The sequence below is a fragment of the Schistocerca nitens genome, chromosome 4 (genome assembly GCF_023898315.1).
Source record: "Schistocerca nitens isolate TAMUIC-IGC-003100 chromosome 4, iqSchNite1.1, whole genome shotgun sequence".
NCBI lineage: Eukaryota > Metazoa > Arthropoda > Insecta > Orthoptera > Acrididae > Schistocerca > Schistocerca nitens.
The window spans coordinates 302,595,136-302,614,230 of NC_064617.1; the positions used below are offsets into that span (position 1 = coordinate 302,595,136).

General features: G+C 36.2%; 1 protein-coding gene across 1 annotated transcript in view; it reads right to left on the reverse strand.

Moving 5' to 3' along the window:
- Window positions 1-19,095, reverse strand: part of LOC126252267 (uncharacterized) — a 640,413-nt gene that overhangs the window by 58,202 nt on the left and 563,116 nt on the right. Inside the window, exons 21-26 of the mRNA XM_049953140.1 lie at window positions 14,449-14,607; window positions 13,522-13,737; window positions 12,695-12,836; window positions 5,247-5,422; window positions 4,996-5,167; window positions 226-337 (exon numbers count right to left, since the gene is read on the reverse strand). Coding sequence (XP_049809097.1) covers window positions 226-337; window positions 4,996-5,167; window positions 5,247-5,422; window positions 12,695-12,836; window positions 13,522-13,737; window positions 14,449-14,607 — 977 coding nt within the window. The remainder of the gene's footprint in view (window positions 1-225; window positions 338-4,995; window positions 5,168-5,246; window positions 5,423-12,694; window positions 12,837-13,521; window positions 13,738-14,448; window positions 14,608-19,095) is intronic.

The window sequence follows — 19,095 nt, forward strand, 5'->3', positions numbered from 1 at the left end:
ATGGTATTAATGCACAACAATGTGATTGTGTTCTCAGTGATTAGCTGTCAATATTATATTTCATTAGAAACAAACCTTGGTGACTGTATCACAATGTCAATAACCACAAAGAACAAAGCAAAAGAAAACCAAATGATTATAATAAAAACAATAGTCATATCAGTCATTGAAAAAAAAAAAAAAAAAACTTACTTCATCAGTGGTAGCAAGAGAGTAGCTATTTACCTTCGTATTCGTTCTTGAGTTGTAGCTGACAATCCTGAGTAAGTCCATGTCGTTTCATCATTACTGAAATATTTCCTAATATCAGGATGCATCTTCTCACATATCGGATTAACTGAAAACATTTGAACATAATTCTGCATGAGGACACATGGTACCTAACAATTCCATAAAAATTAGATTTTTTTCTAAAGGGAAAATGTAGAACTGTGCAAAAATCAAGTCACAACAGTTTGGCAAAGCAATTCAATAAATAAATTACTGCTGAAGCGTATCACATTGATGTATTTATAATTTCAGTCTAAAAGAATGAAATTATAAAGACACATGGCTTGTGTCTGTATATGTGTGGATGGATATGTGCGTGTGTGCGAGTGTATACCTGTCCTTTTTTCCCCCTAAGGTAAGTCTTTCCGCTCCCGGGATTGGAATGACTCCTTACCCTCTCCCTTAAAACCCACATCCTTTCGTCTTTCCCTCTCCTTCCCCTCTTTCCTGATGAGGCAACAGTTTGTTGGGAAAGCTTGAATTTTGTGTGTGTGTTTGTGTGTCTATCGACCTGCCAGCGCTTTCGTTCGGTAAGTCACATCATCTTTAGAGGGAAACATTCCACATGGGAAAAATATATGTAACAACAAAGATGATGTGACTTACCAAACGAAAGCGCTGGCACGTCGATAGACACACAAACAAACACAAACATACACACAAAATTCAAGCTTTCACAACAAACTGTTGCCTCATCAGGAAAGAGGGAAGGAGAGGGAAAGACGAAACGATGTGGGTTTTAAGGGAGAGGGTAAGGAGTCATTCCAATCCCGGGAGCGGAAAGACTTACCTTAGGGGGAAAAAAGGACGGGTATACACTTGCACACACACACATATCCATCCACACATATACAGACACAAGCAGACATATTTGGTCTTTAACAAGACTGTTACTATCAAACAAAAATTAATCCTGTGGAAAAATCTGCTTCAAGTTCACGACATGAAATGTTTTCCTTAACTCAAGGCAGTCATTTACAGATCAGACATGATCGAATAAATTTCAGAAACTGCAATTTTTCATAATTACTCCTTAAAGAGATTCCAAGACATTGTACAATGGAAGAGGGATTCCGATTTATTTGTCAGACCATTTTCACTTTGCAATGCTAATGTACCTCATTACTTGACATGAGGTGACAGACATACAGTGGAGTACCTGCTCAACAATCTGTTTGTCCAATCCACGAATTTATAAGACTTTTATGAAATGTTATCCCATGAGCAATGTCCCTGATTGCACAGACAAGCCACTAAATTTATTTCAGTGGTTTGGTTCAAGAATGAGTGCAAACATTTTTTCTTATCTTATGAAACTGATGGAGTCATGCCAGTGTTTGGGTTTAACAGATTTTAATCTGTATAACTCTATGTGTTTAACTGTCTCACAAACCATAGTTCTAGATACAATTAAGTAATAAAATTTACTGCTTTGGTAGAAAAATAAAAAGTTGAAAATAGACACATGTAATAAACTCTTGCTTATAAAAGTATGCTGCAGTATTCACCTCTCATTCACACACGCCTTTCTAAACTTCAGCTTGTGCAGCCTTTGGCAATAGTGGTCTACTAATAGCTGCTCGGTACAGTGCAGTGGTGGGGGAAGCCAGAGCACTAAGCAGGAGTGCGAGTGCGCTCCAGGAGTGCGAACATTGGCCACATCTGCTTTAAATTGACATCCAAGTGGAAATGATGTGTTCTAATTTGAATGTTTTTCATGTCATCACTCACCATAGTTCAAAGTAGGTTAAACATATATGATTAACCAACCAAAAAAATTAAAAGTGTCACCATTTCCCCTATAAGAGATGTTAAAGTAATATTGTGTGTTTTTCGAAATTGTAATGGAGCTTTAGATACTCAAAGGATGGCAAATTAAAACCATTATAGTCCCTCATCCAAATAGCTTTATCTCAGTATATCATCTTACCCATGATGTGTCACTTTTTGTAGAGGACCTCTAAGGAACATTAATTATATGAGGTAGCCTATAAAATACGGGGACTAATGCTGTAGCAGTGTACGTACACTTGCAATTTGCACTGTAGAGTAATAACCAACAGTTATGAAGCGTGAAGCTTTCTCAGTTGAATGAGGCATCTCTAGGGCTTGTAGATATCAGTGTGGCCATAGTCTTCATTTGTGTAAGAGCTATTATTTTGTTTTGTCAGAAAAATGATAAGTGTAGTAATAGAGCAACAAACTGTCATGGAGTTTCACAAGAAACTTGGAGCAACTGCAACAGAAACCAATCTTTTACTGGAGAAGTGTGTGGCGAGGACTATTTATAACATATGTTGAGTTTTCGAGTGGTTCAATCGTTTTTAAGATGGCTGAAAGAACGGTGAAAATGATTCACACCCAGCAAAAACAGATAAAAATCTGATTTGATCAGACTGTCAATTGAGTATTAGATCGATTGCTGAAACTGTAGAATTGGCAAAGGATGCACAAGGCAAATTTTACATAGCCAGTTGAATATGAAAAAAAGAGTGTGCGAAACTAGTGCTGACAATTCTCACAATGTGGAGGGGGGAGGGAGGGGGGAGGGAGGGGGGAGGGAGGGGGGGGGGAAATCATGACACTATGAACAACACTGAAACTATGCTAGGGGGAACTCTGTGCATCAGTTGACTGAAAAAATTTAATTTGTGTTCCATATAGTTCTAGTATTGGATTGGGTAATATAGATATAAAACAGAAATAGGGACCAGACAGCTTTTATCTACACAGCAGCAGAAACATCTCTCAAAAGTTTAAGTCCAGATCAGAAAATATTTTAAATGAGCTATCATTTAACTGCCTTGAAAATCAGATCCCTAAGTGGTTTTCTTCTTTAGCCTCAGAAGCAAAAAGTTAATGTCTGACAAAAAGATGGTATGAGGTGAGACCAAAAAATTATGGTGAACGAATTTTTTTAGCAGTAAATACTGAAGCTACAACCATTTGATGTAATTTGTTCAATAGCCTGATCTGTTGGGACATGCAGTGTCAAGTTGAGACACATTCTGACTTGTCAGTCAGATGTTTACAAGTGGTATGGATAGGGACCGGAAAATGTAACATCTATTTTTGGCAAAATTCGAATCTATTTGAGTCAAGATTCACAACTATTTTCGGCAAAATTCGTATTTTTTTCTCCTTTTCATTTGTTAATGATTAGATGCACTTATAAAAAGGTTGTCATGCCACACGAGTGAAGAAGAACAAAGTTTTAATTCTTGCAAATCGACTGTTAAAAAAATGCTGACTGGGAACTTTTTGACTAGACTGTTTGCTTTTGCAAAAACTTCCAACACCTTTTCATTCCGAAATGCCCTTTATTATCCTCACTTGGCAATATTAAAGCCTTCAAGAAGGATTGTTCTGTTAAAAAGCAGCAGCATTTTCCTGCCAGGCAATCAAGGTGTTTCCGGATGTTGCTTGTCTGTTCCCGCCCAATTCAATTACAAAATCTGCAAACAATTAATTTCAACCTTTTGTGGGCATTCATGGCTTTGAAATCCATGCTTGACAATGCTACAGATTGAACTGAGATGGTACTTAGCACAGAAGTAGAACCGAACGTATGATAATTCTATTTTTACATTAGAGGAAGGATTTCGGCACAGTCAAAAAAAGTTACAGATTTTGTTTTCCAGCCACCACAGCACAGAATGCGCGAACTGTTGGTTATAGTGGCACATGGCCACCAGTGTAAACAAACTAGAATTTTAATTGCCAGACAGGAGAGGGGTGGTACAGCCAAACAAGTGCCACCTCTCTTTAGCAGAGCAGCAGCCTACAGCAGAACTGACACATTGTTACAGGGATTGCTGATCTCTTCTGGTATTTAAGGGCGGTAACCAAAATCTGTGATGGACGAGGATCAGTCTCTTCACTTGTTTCAAAATAAGAAAAGAAAACTACACAAGGCATTTGGCGATGGCTATCGCGCATTTCTTTGTTGAGGTTATCAGAGTGTCAGTTTGTAAAGAGTCGAAGGATTGTCTTCATTCAGATTTAGACTTCATGTCCAAAATTGTAACTGGACATGAAACTTGGACCTATGGGTATGACCCTAAGGTGAAAATTAAAGAGTTCCCAATGGAAAACCACTGAATCTCTTTGCCCTAAGAAGGTACATCAAACAAAACTGAATATCAGAGTCATGCTCATTGGTTTTTTTTTCTCCCATTATTCAGGGCATAGTACAGTCAGAGTTCGTTCTAAGGGAACAACTGTAAATGCCAAATTTTAAAAGGGTGTACCGCAATATGTATGAAGAAAGTGGCTGAAGCATGAACCAATGGCTTCCTCCTTCATCATGACAACATGCCGAGGCACCCCCTCACTTTTGAGTCACGAGTTTTCCGTCAGAATAAGTGCTCTTCTCTGTTCACATCCACCTTACTCACCAGATTTAGCAGCATGTGACTTCTGGATCTTCCCAAAAATTAAAACCGTGCTTACAGAAAATGTTTTGACATCACTCCTGACACTGAGAGGACCACAACAGAGCAGCTAAGTTCCCTTCCAAAATGAGCCTTCCAGAAATGCTTCCAGTTATGGATTTGACATTGTGACAAGTGGATTGCTAGCCAAAGACAATATTCTGAAGGAGATTAAATGGAAAACATGTAAGCTCATTAGTTGGTTTCTAATAAAATTATTCCATCGTGTGTTTTGATCACACCTTGTGCACTATATGCTGCTGCTCACAGAATAAAAGAAACTTTTTCTCACCTGGATTACTATTAACATTAATATTTTCCTTTTCTCTATTAAGATCCTCCTCTTCAATTCCAGAATAAATTTTATCATCACTGCCAGCAGGCGAATCTGATGCCACATTCTGAGAGATGGCATCATCTTGTTCTGGTGTACCTCCTTCACGAACCTGATTATTGTTTTCCCTCTGGCAAAACAAACAGCAAATTAAGATATTAATTCCATTTCATGAACAAATACTACTACTGATGTTCAGTTTCTCTCACCTGCTTTTCTTCAGTGTGGTTCTGGCTGTCCACAAATACATCCTCTACACCAAGACTTGCTGTATTTGTTGTTTTCTTTGCTTTGGCTTTCTGCATTTTGCGGTTTGCTGCAGATATAATTGATGAAACAATGTCTTTGGCACTGATGTCCTTATTCGGAGAATCACCCTTCATGCCTGTATGTTTGCAGTGAGGAGGAATGTTGGGATGTAAAAGGTGACACATGTGGTAGGCAAAGGAAGGAAAGAAAGTCATGCATAAGCACATGTTTTGTAACAGCAACATTTACATTCACATAATAGTAACAATACAGTGAACCATGCTCATTCATAAGCAAGTAAATAAAGTTGCATCTGACACTGAATGCATTTATTTTCAAATCGTATTTCCAGTAAGTTACTGTTTTGTAACTGATACTGCACTAGGTAGCTTTAATTTTTTTTCTACACAACATCCATTTCACAGTTTGCATTTTAGTAAAGAATGTTATTTTGCGTTAAGGGAAAGCAGATATGTTAGTTGAAGACTGTCCCTTATGAGAGCAAATAACTACCAATGGCACCCTTCCCACAGAATCAATCAGTTATTTTCAATGTTCAAAGCAAGTTAAGAAGTTCAGTTCAGTGACAGAACATCGCTAGTCACTTATTAAACAGAAAAAAAGTAAAGAAAATCTAATAAAATAATATAATATAATGCTTAAGCACAAGACAATGAGCTTCACAACAATGTGAAATTTTTCCTGGTAACAGAAGCAAGATGTAATGTTAGTCTTCTTAGTAGAGAGATAACAAAACATTTATTAAACATTTAAGATTAAAAGAGACCTTAACCCTTATACTAAAGTAAGGAACTTATCTTTGCATAAGTCCATCTGAGAAAAAGCTGAAGACTGGATATTATTCTTTTTTATTTTAATTCCTACTAATATATGTCTCTGATTATTTCCTTCTTCATTTTATCAGTAATATACAGTGCATAAGTATTTGTCCTTTACATTTATTCACGGCACTCTAAAACTATATTCTCTTGAATGTCACACATTCACCATGCTTTTGTTCACACCTTCTGTAGAGGACAAGCTACACTTTGAGCAATAATGATAGATGAGGTAAAAAAAAAGGGGGGGACACTATGTAATGTTTAGCACTAAATGTGCCACAAGACATCATCTTCCTAGTTATCTGACGATGTCAAATTAAAGTTCATCTCCACCTGCTGATCAAGCAATCTAATCTGCAGTACAGTTCAAATTTTTACGTTTCCAAACATAAAAGTCTTCAAAAAGATACATTCAATTTAAGACCAGGGAAAGATGGTATGAGTGTCACACAATTTTTTTCCACATGTACAGTTTGCTGAAGCAATACTTCAGATAGTGAGGCACCCAAACAGGTGTAATAAAGAGTTGATTGACTGACTGATCAGAACAACTTTCACGTAAATTTGTTGCAAGTACTGATGTATCAAATTCGAAATAAAATATGCTACTTATTATTTAGATGCAAAGTGAGAGGTCTTACAGTTACATGTATAGTCTAAACCAGACAAAGGCAGTCATAATGGCTACTCACGCTTTATTATAGTTATGCAACACACAAAAAATTTATTTACCTCTTACTGAATTCTGAAGATAACACCTCATTATTATTATTATTTAAAACAAAATTTCATGGAATAACATCTGTATATAACAAACAAAAAATATTAGAAGTCCTTAACCCCAAACTAAAATTATTTAGAAAATCAGATAATTAGTAGTGTGCAGACTTATAATATTGTTACATATTGATTGCAGTGACTTCCTAAAGTACTCGATGAAAAGAAATGCTGTATGTGGAACAAACTACAGATAACTGCTCATACACCAAAAACGATCAATAAAATAACCAAAAGGAAGCTATGTGAAATTGTCATGCCAAATTTGTATGTTACATGCATATTTATGGTAACTATAAGAAATTTTCATAAAGTATATTAATTTTAAACGTTTCCATTGTATGTCAAGTTTATTTAGTATAAATGGTTATGAGAATAATGTTATCTGGTGTCTAACAATCAAATACTTAACAGGCCAAATGTAGGTATACAAAACTGAAGATGTCTTAAGACTTTGAACAATGGACTTATGTTGGAGTGTACAGATCTGGAATAGGTATTTAGCTCTCCCATTCAACTGAGCCCCAAGATCAACAGGGTCCAGTGAGACAATGGCAAAAACAGTCCAGGGCAAACAATTGTGGGAAAGAATTAGAGTGAATAAATGACAATCCTCAGTGAAAAAAGAGGTTCATCATAAAGAATAAAACAGCTAATACAAGTTACACTATAAATCAATCTGTAACCTTAACACCCAGAGGCAGGCAACAATCTCCAGACCTCCATCACAACTAAGACAGCTTAGCACATCACAAATTGCACTGAGACGATGCAATGTGGGCTGCCAATGATAGGGTGGAGTAGTATCATCAACTGATTCACAAGTCACCTTATTTTTAAAAAATAGGTCATGTTTATGGCAAGTGACAAAAGTAACTGATTCCTCCCTGCTGCCTACATATGACAAGTAAATATGGAGATGGTTCAGTTGACAGTATGGGCCATATTTACATGGTGTTCTGTTGCTAGTACTGTCATCCTCCTAGTATGAATTATAACCAAGGATTATGTAGAAGTACTGTGTGACCACACTCATTCTATGATGCAGTCGATGCTGTGTAATAAGAATTCAATCCATCAATGTGACAACACTGTGGTTCACACCTCTGTTTAGGCTTGGTGCATTGGCCAAGTGAATGAGCTTTTTACATGGCCTCAGATCTGCCCACTCACACGACGTACATGTTATCAAGCATTTGTAAACTGACCATTGAGCCAATTGAAGTTTCTCTCTACCATGCTGCCAGAACCAAATGTGCTACTGCATGACAAACTGTGAAAATTTACTGTTGGAGTAAAAAAGTGTTTACAATCATTCTGTGTTGAATTGTATCCATATTACAATTCACATATGACCACACTTTGTAATAACTTTGCTTGTTCAGGTATTTCCCTTACTCTGATGATAATTTTTATCTGTTGCTACAGTGACAATTTTGAATAAAAGTTAAAAAGAACCGTTCAATGAAAGTCTTGCAATACTACATGGTTTCTATTCCACACAGTCCAAATATACCAATCTCAAGTAGACAATTTTTTGGTCACTGCACGTTACTTAGTATAGTAAAACTACGGTTTGGTTTTTCCAAACAACTGTGCAAAAATGTTGGAACTTAATTATTGTCCTTTTTTGTACTTCCGTTTTGCAATCTCACATTTCCTTTTCTTGGCTACTTAGGTGTGTGTGACTTTTCTTTCCCTGCCATACACCTTCCTTTTTGGATCCTCCTTTACATTCTGAACTACTACTTATGTATAGACCCTGGCTTGGAGGTCAGCTGTTGTTCATTAATATTTCAAAACTTGAATGAAAGTTTTAATTATAATTCAGTTGCACTGGCACTTCTGCAAGTGCTTCTCTCTCTCTCCTGACGTGTGTGCGACTGTGATTGTGATTTATGATTAATATCTGTCAATTTTTAAACTAAGTTGGAACTACGGTAGGTAGCTTTGAAGATGAGTGCATGCTTATCCACCAGTGAAACAGGAAAACAGGTAAATAAGAAACAGAGAATCACAAAGGAAATTTGTAGGCAAGAAAGAAGGCTTCTTTTGTAAAAATGCTACTGATTTCATTCTTATTGTTAAAAGTCAACCAATTTAAATAAGCAGTAGTAACCGAAAATTTGTGCCACACTAGGACGGATTTCTGAGAACACCTCCAACGTGTGATTACATTTAATTGTCATTGATGTTTCATAAAATGGTTCCCATCAATTCACTTCTTTCACTTCAGTGCATAAAATTAATTTCATATATTTCAACCTACTTAAAATAAAATATTCTGCATTTGAAACTGGACTTAGAACACGATTCACATCCATTAGCTAATTTTTAGAGTTTTTCATGCACTTATCTTTAACTCATGAGTAATAAAGTAATTATGCTATTGTAAATAATTTTGGAGTAAAGGAGACCACTCATTAAGTAATAGAACTGTTTGTCATCGGAGTGTACACGCACTTCTTCTATGTATGTGTACTCTGGCTGGTTAACGGATTCGCCAAATAACTAGCGAATTAGTGACATCTTCTTTACACCTACATTACTTACGTTCTACCACAACTTGCCACGCCATATTTATAGTGATGTTACTGAATTACTGTGAGTATCAATAATGAATTTCAGCAAGTAATCATAAAGAGAACAAAGCAGCTTCTGGCTGAAAAGCTGACTTGCACACAGTAGTGAAATACCAGACATGGACTTTATCTGAAGTAATATCTTTCACTTCCCACTAACCAGAGAACATTCTCGAGTAGCCAATTACAGAGGCAGGTTGGATGGTTGGTTGGTTGGTTGGTTGGGGAAGGAGACCAGACAGCGTGGTCATTGGTCTCATCGGAGTAGGGAAAGATGGGGAAGGAAGTCGGCCGTGCCCTTTCAGAGGAACCATCCCGGCATTTGCCTGGAGTGATTTAGGGAAATCACGGAAAACCTAAATCAGGATGGCAGGACGCGGGATTGAACCGTCGTCCTCCCGAATGCGAGTCCAGCGTCAACAGAGGCAGGCCTACAGTATAAACAGGGAATCCGAATCATTCTTTATAAGCTTTACATGTTACTTCAAGCTGCACTATGAGCTTATAAAGCTGGCATATACTAATATCTTCTAAAAATATTTGAGGAAAATGGTAGTCTTATGTAGAACTACAGTTCTTGAAACTGAAGAAATTTGAATAAGCTACTTACCATGCTGCAGCAAAAAGGCTGAAGAATACATAAATTAAAATAAATAAATAAATAAATAAACAATAAAAAAATTGGAATCTTTTGGCAACTCCAGAGACCTTTGTCTAGTAAAAGATAATGGAAAAGACTCAGGGCAATAACATTTGAATGCTTATGGCAGCATACATCCAAAATCCTGATTCGAGGAAGACATGGCAACAAAGGATGAGAAGAAAATCTGTGCATAATGTTCTATACAATGCTGTTGGCCAAACCACTACACTCTGTGGAAAGTCACTGCATAAGAAATTCGTTAGCACATTTCTATTAAGATATTTCCACAATTTTGTGCCATATCAGATCTACATTAAAATAAAATTTGACTCATTTCATTGCCTATGACAATATCATTTACAAAATTTTAACAAATATCTATGCTCTGCAGGATAAAATTTCATGCATTGCATAGTGGAGACACGCAACACTTAAAACAGTGATCAACATTACATCGTTCTCCCAACCTTTATCTCATTTTGTAGAACTTACACCAACAAGAAGTGATTATAACTGTTTAATTCAGACTGCATTGTGCTACACTTTGTATTATTGATGCTGCCAACTACTGTTTCACGTATTTGTGGGAATTATTATGTATGTTAGCTACGTAACAAAATTTTAAGTTGAAGTTCAGCAAGAAAAAGAAAGTGCATAGCACGTTACAGTCTCGTACTTGAATTAAAACTGCATTTATCCATCTTCTGACTTTTTCATACAGCTATCTGTTTTTGAGATCTTTAGGAAGACTTTATGTATAATTCTCTCAATGGCATTATAATTTCAATCCTTCATTCTCTGTATTTTTAACTTCTTGAAGTGCCACTTGGACATACCTCCATGAGAAACTCAAGATATATTTAAACCATTACAAAAACCCATTAGTCTCTTAACATGTTTTGTAGTAAGTAAAACTGTCCTCACTCTGAAAGTTGGTTTGAACACCACAAGATGTTAGCAGAAAACTATTACATGATCACTGGAACTTTGTGGCCACTGAATATTATCTGCTCACAGGTGTGTGTGTGTGTGTGTGTGTGTGTGTGTGTGTGTGTGTGATTTACAGACAACTGTACAGATCCTGTGTAAAATCATCTTTATTGTCCTTGTCTACTAGCTGTGAAGTTTGCAGTAATTCTGAAAAAATGAAGCCTGTTATGTGTGAAACTGCAAATGAGAAACTCTTTTAGTAGCTATGCTATACATAATAAAGGAACATTGCCTCACAGAGCGATGCTGAATTAGGAATCTTTTTACATAAGAATGGAATTCACTAAAAACAAAATGCAATGTACGAACAAGGATGAACATGCACAAAAGAATAACAATTAAAAATGAAGATATAAAGACTGAATAATACATTAACATTTTCAAGGCAACAAATTTCAGAGGACAGAGTGCAACAGCCATACCTAAAAAGGCAGCCCAACATATATGACTTTAAGAGGAGTTATCATTTCTACTGCTACAACTACTGGATAATCGAGTATTAGAGTTAGATGCGACTGTGCAAAATTAAAATTGCTTCTATGCCACAGTAAAACTATCTTAAACAGCGTGAAATAGCAAAGAGAATATGTGGTAAGGTGAGGGACGGAATACCACTGCTAAAGATAGAGAAATGCAGGTACAAAGCTGACAGCAAACTGAGTTCAGTGAATATAAATGTAGCACACACTGATGACTATCCTGAAAGAGAGGAAAGAAGGTGATAAATAGATCAAATATGTGCAATGCTGCAAGCAACTGAACCCCTTAAAATATAAACTCTGTTTTGTGCCTAAACTAACAGAAGCTCACAAATCTCTTACATCAGACAAATATCCATGAATTATGTGTAAGTAACACACAATATCAGAAAAACATAATAAATGCATTGAATGTCAGATACACATTACAAGCTTTTTAATGCATAAAATACACAGATCATACAGTCAAACTTCTACTAACAAAGAACAAAAAGTAGTAGATTCATATTAAAAATTATTAATAAACCTTTGAATGTTGAATCAGAGTGGGGGGAGGGGGGGGGGGCATTGCTACCAAAGGACATTATCAAGTTTTTGTACTCCTACTGCTTTTTTCTTGGAGTAAGTTACATCACGGGTGTGTCGGTATTAACTATGGAACAATTTGTTAATTTTCTCTTCACTGTTCGGTTTAAAAAGTGGCACGATGGTGATGCAAAATTCAACAATGAACACTGCTTGTCTACACTTCAGAAGTGTTTCATGAATACCATATATTTTGTCTCAACACTGGGGGCTGGGGACCAGGACTAATAAAAATGAAATTAAAACTCAATGATATAAAAAGAAAAGAAATATACCGAAGTCAGTAACTTCAAATTTTTGCAAAGTAAAACTGATGAGAAGTTCCTGAGAACTCTGACAAAATGGCCAAGTATGATGGTGATATCAGAACACATGTGTTGCATATCATATGGTTTCATTTTAGTTAGAGTTCAAGTTCATTATGCCAATCTGGTGAAATTCTCAAGAGCCTCTTTCTCATATCAATTTTGACTGCATAGTAAAATTCCACTGGAAATTGCAAAGCATTACCAGTTTTTTTACCTTCCACTTTTTGAATGTTGCTTAGTAATAAATTCTGATTAGTAGATTCCATTTCATTAGAATCCTGTGGCAGATTTGTTGGTAGGTTATTTGGATCATCAATATCATAGTCAGAAAAGAACCAGTCAACCTGCAAAGTAAAATAGAGCACGACATCACAGTACAGATAGTGTATCATATCTCTCTCTCTCTCTCTCTCTCTCTCTCTCTCTCTCTCTCTCTCTCTCAATCAATCAACCAACCAATCAAGGCACCATGACACAAAAGCATCTAGGCTAAACATAATTAACAAAGCAATAAAAAGGAGAAAACAAGCACTGTAACAACTCTGTAGTTATATAAAGTAAATATAAAAGAACCTGCAAAAATGAATTACTGACAATGGCCACATCACTGGCTTTCCACTTAACCTTTAGTTTCACTTTTTGTCTCTCCTTTATATTTAACCATTTCTCATTTACTTCTTTGCCCACTACTTTAATACAATCAAAAAATCCTTCACAGTTCTCTTTTCTATCACTTCTAACTTCCTGGTTTTCTATTTTCTTATTTAATAACTGAATATTTGCTTTGCACCAAAATCATTATCTTATTTGATGAAAGAATGAAACTCAACTATCAAATCGGCAAGTGATAGGGCTGGAAAACATACAAAGGAAGGAAGTGATACCACGGTCATTTGATTATGTGAGGTGTGCTATTTGTGATGTGTGTGAATTCTAACAACAACTCTTCTATGAGCTTTCACTCATAACTTTCCCACAACAAATGTGATGACATGACTGCTACAATTTAAGTAACAGTAAGAGTAATACCTGCTGTATCAGTGACTCCACTATACGACATTGGTGTGACATGTCTGTTACCATAGTCACCATATTTTCATCTGCTGCTCGAACCAGTGTTGGGCCAAATACAATAGCCAAATTACGTGCTTCCATTTTGTTTGTCTCACTATGTGCAACCACTTTTTTTAAATGGTACATCAGGTACTTAAGCGTTTCGAAATGGTGCTCTGGAAGCTCATGCACCTGAAAGAACATTAGCAACATATTAGCATCCATTACCTTGTTTTACCAAGTATCATAAGAGCAGACGAGTGATGTATGTTGAAGTATAAATAGCTTTCTAATAATTAACAATGAATTTTTCTGCATATACCAAGGAAGTAATCAAAAGTAATAAATTTAAACACTGAAAAAAGAAAAGTCTGCACTAATTTGTACAAATGAACCATATTGTGGTAGACCCAATTTCTGTGACAGTACAATCCACGTTCTGTATACAACAATGGAAGTATCTCGTTCTTGTAGATGGTCATAACATACCCAGAATTAAATACAATCTGAATGATAAGCTAATATGATTAAATGTTGACCTTTTGAATTCAATGGGGCACAGAACTTTCATGTGAATTGCTTTTACCCATTTGACATTTAAACAGCTCCTCCATATTTCTCTACCACTGTCATCACAGCCACATACAAGGAAACTTCCTTGATCAAGCCTTTGAAAGATGTCAACATTGTTGAAATAAGGAAGTTGCTCAAAACTTGCTTTAATGAGAAAATACTTCATGGAAATGATAGCTCAACCCATTCAAACTAAAGTATAAAACAAGATAACATTTCATTTCACGATAAAAAAACATGGCATGTTTGAAAAATAATTTTTTAAGACACTTGTAATGTTTCATGTTGTTGCTTTGCCTTAAGAAATACAATATTATAAAATGTAGTTACCAGTTTCTTTATACGAGCAAAACGTTTGTTTGAATCTTCAATTTTATCAGCCTCTATGAAACTAGGATAAAGCTCATTTGTAAATAATGAGTCGGGTAGCCTCCGGAAGAACAGCTTCAACAGACTGGATATTACATTAACATCATTCCATCGTGGATCCTGAAAATGTGAACAGATGTTCAAATTAATACACAAAAGTTGTATAAATTAAAATGTAAGATATTAAAAACACACACACACGCACACACGCACGCACGCACGCACGCACGAATCTTAAGATAATTCTTTCAAAACAGTAACTGTACATTTAAAATGTCCCTCAAAGGAACCAATGGATCATTTGCACTGCACACAAGGGCAGCAGGATGCCAAAGGTGACCAGATTTGTACATAGTTTCAGGCTATCATGTATACATCAATGTATGTATTGGTAGCATAAAACACTCAGTGTCAGGGCTGGGTTTGTATGTGTGTGTTGATAGTGCAAATTTCAGGAGATGAAATATTCCTTGACAGATGTTGCTAAAATATATTCCTCTCACCCCTGCTGAGGATATTGCACATAGCAGCAAAACTTGAGAAGCTTGGATTTCTTGCTAAAACAGCTTCAAACTTATTCTCTAACCTATGAGTCAGTCAGCTTGCATTTGATGTTATCCACCATTACGAACAATTCCCACAAAGGCACCCAAATGATTCTAATACTTTAATGCTGCTGGATAGGAAGCCTAACCCACTATAGATGTACACCAGAGCACCACCGATTTTAGGTTCGGTGAAAGCATTTTGTGCCTCTCATACTGAAACTGAAGATTCTCTTAAAAAGGAATAAATCAGATATTTCACAGCTTGAAAATGTTCATGGAATCATAAGAACCAATAGCTTCAATCCCCGATCAGGCAGCAACTCTATATAGAGAAATACACAATCTGGGGCTTCAAGAAACCCTTTCTTGGGGAGTAAAACTCTTTTAGTTACTTCAAGGTAGCTAGCACCCAGTTCAGTGATACATTGAAGTCAATGGGCAAGGGAGCCCAAGTGGATTAAATGAGGATAACATATGTTTAGGCAGCTGCCACCTTTAGCATGTAGGCTGCAGTATTCAAATAGATAACAAGAACTTATTCTTCAATTATCCCATGCCACAGCACTTTAAGACTGCCATTCACAAAAGGAGCACTATTGATTTGTTTGTGCATTCCGACACTTTACAGGAAATAAATAATAGCTTTGAGGGTTCTTATCCACGGAGTTTGCCATCAATGATACTGCCAACAAAATGTCCACATATGTCCTCTGTTTCAGTGACAGCTATCCAAATGTGGCAGTTACCTTTTTAACACTGCGCACTTCAAAGCCTTCTGGTAATAAAAAAAAAAAATCCCTTTTCCTTACCATCGATCCATCAAGAATCTGATAACTGCAGTATTTTTGAAAAAAAAACATGTGATGTCTGTAATCTATGCAAGGACCATAGCAAAGCACATGGAAAAATTCATTTGTGGAGGCTGGAGTCTTCTGCAGCCACATCGATAACATTTGCTTCTTAGATAATTACATTGGTTTGTTTCCCATGTGTGAATCACTACATTTACATTGCTGACATTGAGACTTCATGAAGCATCCAATCTGCTTATTGCACACTCAACACGGAACAATCTTTCCATCAGTAGTGAAAGTGTCCTCCATGGTAACCCAATATCTTAATTTAGATGATAATTTTGAAGCAACAGGAGGCACTGTAAGCAGAAACAGTTCTGATGTCTTAAGAAATAATATTTGGCAAATATTTCTTAGTGAAGTCACTACCTGTTTCTGAATCAGAAGAAGTCTCTAGAGGTTGGAAAACTTCATGACACTTGTCTTTTGTTAGCCCCAGTGCTAATCTCAACATCACATAAAGACCTTTACTACACATAATAATAGCTACATCAATGCTAATCACTGTATTGTTATTGTATCTTCTTTGCGTTTGAGAACTGAAATCCTAAATCTTAGAAAATTCAGCAGAAGTACATTCTTCATACACAAACTCAAAAGGCAGTTAACCATTTTTTATTGCACTAGAATGTGATCGTTTGAGATAATTTACTTCCTACCTTCAACTTTTATGTAGATAAGACTCTGATATTTTCCTAAGGGAGCAACTGGCTGATAGTGTATGGAAATATGAGGGGTAACAAAGCAATAATATTTAATTTAAAGTAGTGTAAAGTCAAATATATAAAAACATGCAACTATTATAAATATATAAAAACATATCTATAGTGAAAACTGCAAAAACATGTAATGATTAAATGAAAAATATCAATGCTGGCAATATGATTCATGTATATTTCCACTTTTCACATGTGTAGAAGTGAAGGCAAAGAATTACATACAAATATGGAATCTATTCATGAAGCTCCCTGACTGACCAGTTGAACTCCAAATTACATGAAAGCAAAGCAAACCTCTGTTTTCTCATTCTGACTGACTGCCATGTCATCCTCTGCCATTGGTGTCATTGAATGCAGTACGGAGGGCACGGGTTGGGCACTCCACCCTCTTGGCATTGTCGGCTTTCTTGACCTTGGCACTGCTACTTCTCACTCAAGTAGCTGCGCAACTAGCATCACGAAGATGAGTGCACCCTGTTCCAGTTCTCTTACCAAGGAGAATTCCCTCACAGTACTGGGAAACCAGGGACATCTGCATAGCAGCCAGACATGCTGACCACTGAGCTATGGAGGTGGACAAATCAGATAAATGATGGCCTTGTAAATGAATACTTTCTTGGGCGAATTACAATTCCTTAGACTGCTGCAAATAAAACCCAATCTACAAAGTACCTATCCTATAAGTATATTTGTGTAGTTTTAACAACTTCAGCTGCTATGGAGATATTTAATCACTGTGGCTGTTTCCAAGGTTTAATTATCAATCATGTACCACATAATAATGGGTCTTTTCACCTATTTATGCACCATGTGTTAAGTTCAATGCAGTTGAGGGTCCACTGCCTGTCCTCATAGCAAGCTTCAGTATTCTACAGGTCACATTTTATTTCTCTACACCTTAAGTGGTATTGATACTTTCCTATACAGAGTGTATATGCAGACAAGGGGGGAGGGGGGGGAAGTCCCCTATTTTTCCCAGATTTCCTGGTTAAAAATACACTTTCTCCCAGATGAAAACACTTTTTCCGTGTTATTAAGTGACAGTATAGTTTCTCTCGGAACTGTAAAACTTATCAATTCTTTGAATGGTTATGTTTTTATACATGGGCATAGAATTTCCCGGCACTTTAAAAAACTAAACTCAGGGAAGAAAACTCCTTTTGGAAATATTTTTTATGTGAAGCAACATGTACGCTGCAAATTTTTCTATTAGAAAAGTATAAATTCGAATTCCACCAAACACCGCATGTTACTTTCTGAACCATTATAATTGAGATTGCAATGCGCTTTTGTAAGTCTGTCATAGCTCATGTCATGTGATCCTGCCAGCCAATGACAGCGGATATTCAGACCACAGGACATGTGATTTAGTCAACTAATAGCAACATCCTGTTAAGTAGTGTGGATACACAAACAGGAAAAGTTAATGTTTTAAATTAATATACATAGTGTTGCTACAAGAAATGCAAAGCTTTCTCATATAATATTGGTCTCTAAGGTTAATATGCTGCAAGAGAAGCTAAGCTTTCACAAATAATGTTGATATTTTTTGCATGTGCTACACTTTAAGATATATCACACAAATGTGCCAGTAAAATTTTTAGCAGCGTCCAGTGACTTGCCCTCAAAGTGTTCCACAAATAAATTAGCTACCGCAGAAGGGAGAGAGCTTCCTGTAACACTACTTCAATTTGCTCATAATAACAACATGAATGTCTGATCTTCTGGGCTCAAAATACTTCTAAATGGCTCGTCATCAAACGCTCTGTGATTTAAGAAATTCATCGTACATTCTCACACATAGTTCAACATGCGTAAAAGGAAATTTACTTTGAAAGTAATGCTTTTGAAACCACCATTCGCAATATTTTCCCGTGAGCTGTTAGAAATAGGTTCGTTTCAGTAGTTGTCAGAGAGCGCCACAGGTGCCAACGCGCTTTGGCAGCTGCTATGACACAGGAAGCCCATATGTTCATACATGTAAAACATTAAAAGAACTTACATTATGTCATAAATTAAAAAAGACATCAGAGGATACTCCAAGAGCATTGGAATTTTGTGAACCATACTAAAATGGTACATTTAAAGTGCATACTTAAAAAGCACATTCGTATGTCCAGATTCCCAATGAAGTAGGCCTTGACCCGATATTAAGCTTTTCAGTGCGGCTTTCAGGATGTAAATTTTTTTGGAGTACCAGTACTGTATTAAATCATTCTTGATTTTTATTATGGCATAATGCCATATGTGCTAGAAGATGAAAATATGCACTTGAAATGCAGTGAGCAGTTGAAATTAGCCAATAGTGTGGAACTAAACACTTTGAAACAAACACATTGACTGCCTCAGTGTAAAAGATTAATAAAAACCGAATTTCTTTAGCAAACTGACAAAAATAACTTCATTGTTCTACAACGTGATTAATGCATGGATGTCAGAAAAGTGGAAATAAAATAAAATCTGAAACTAATAACGTATATTAGCCTT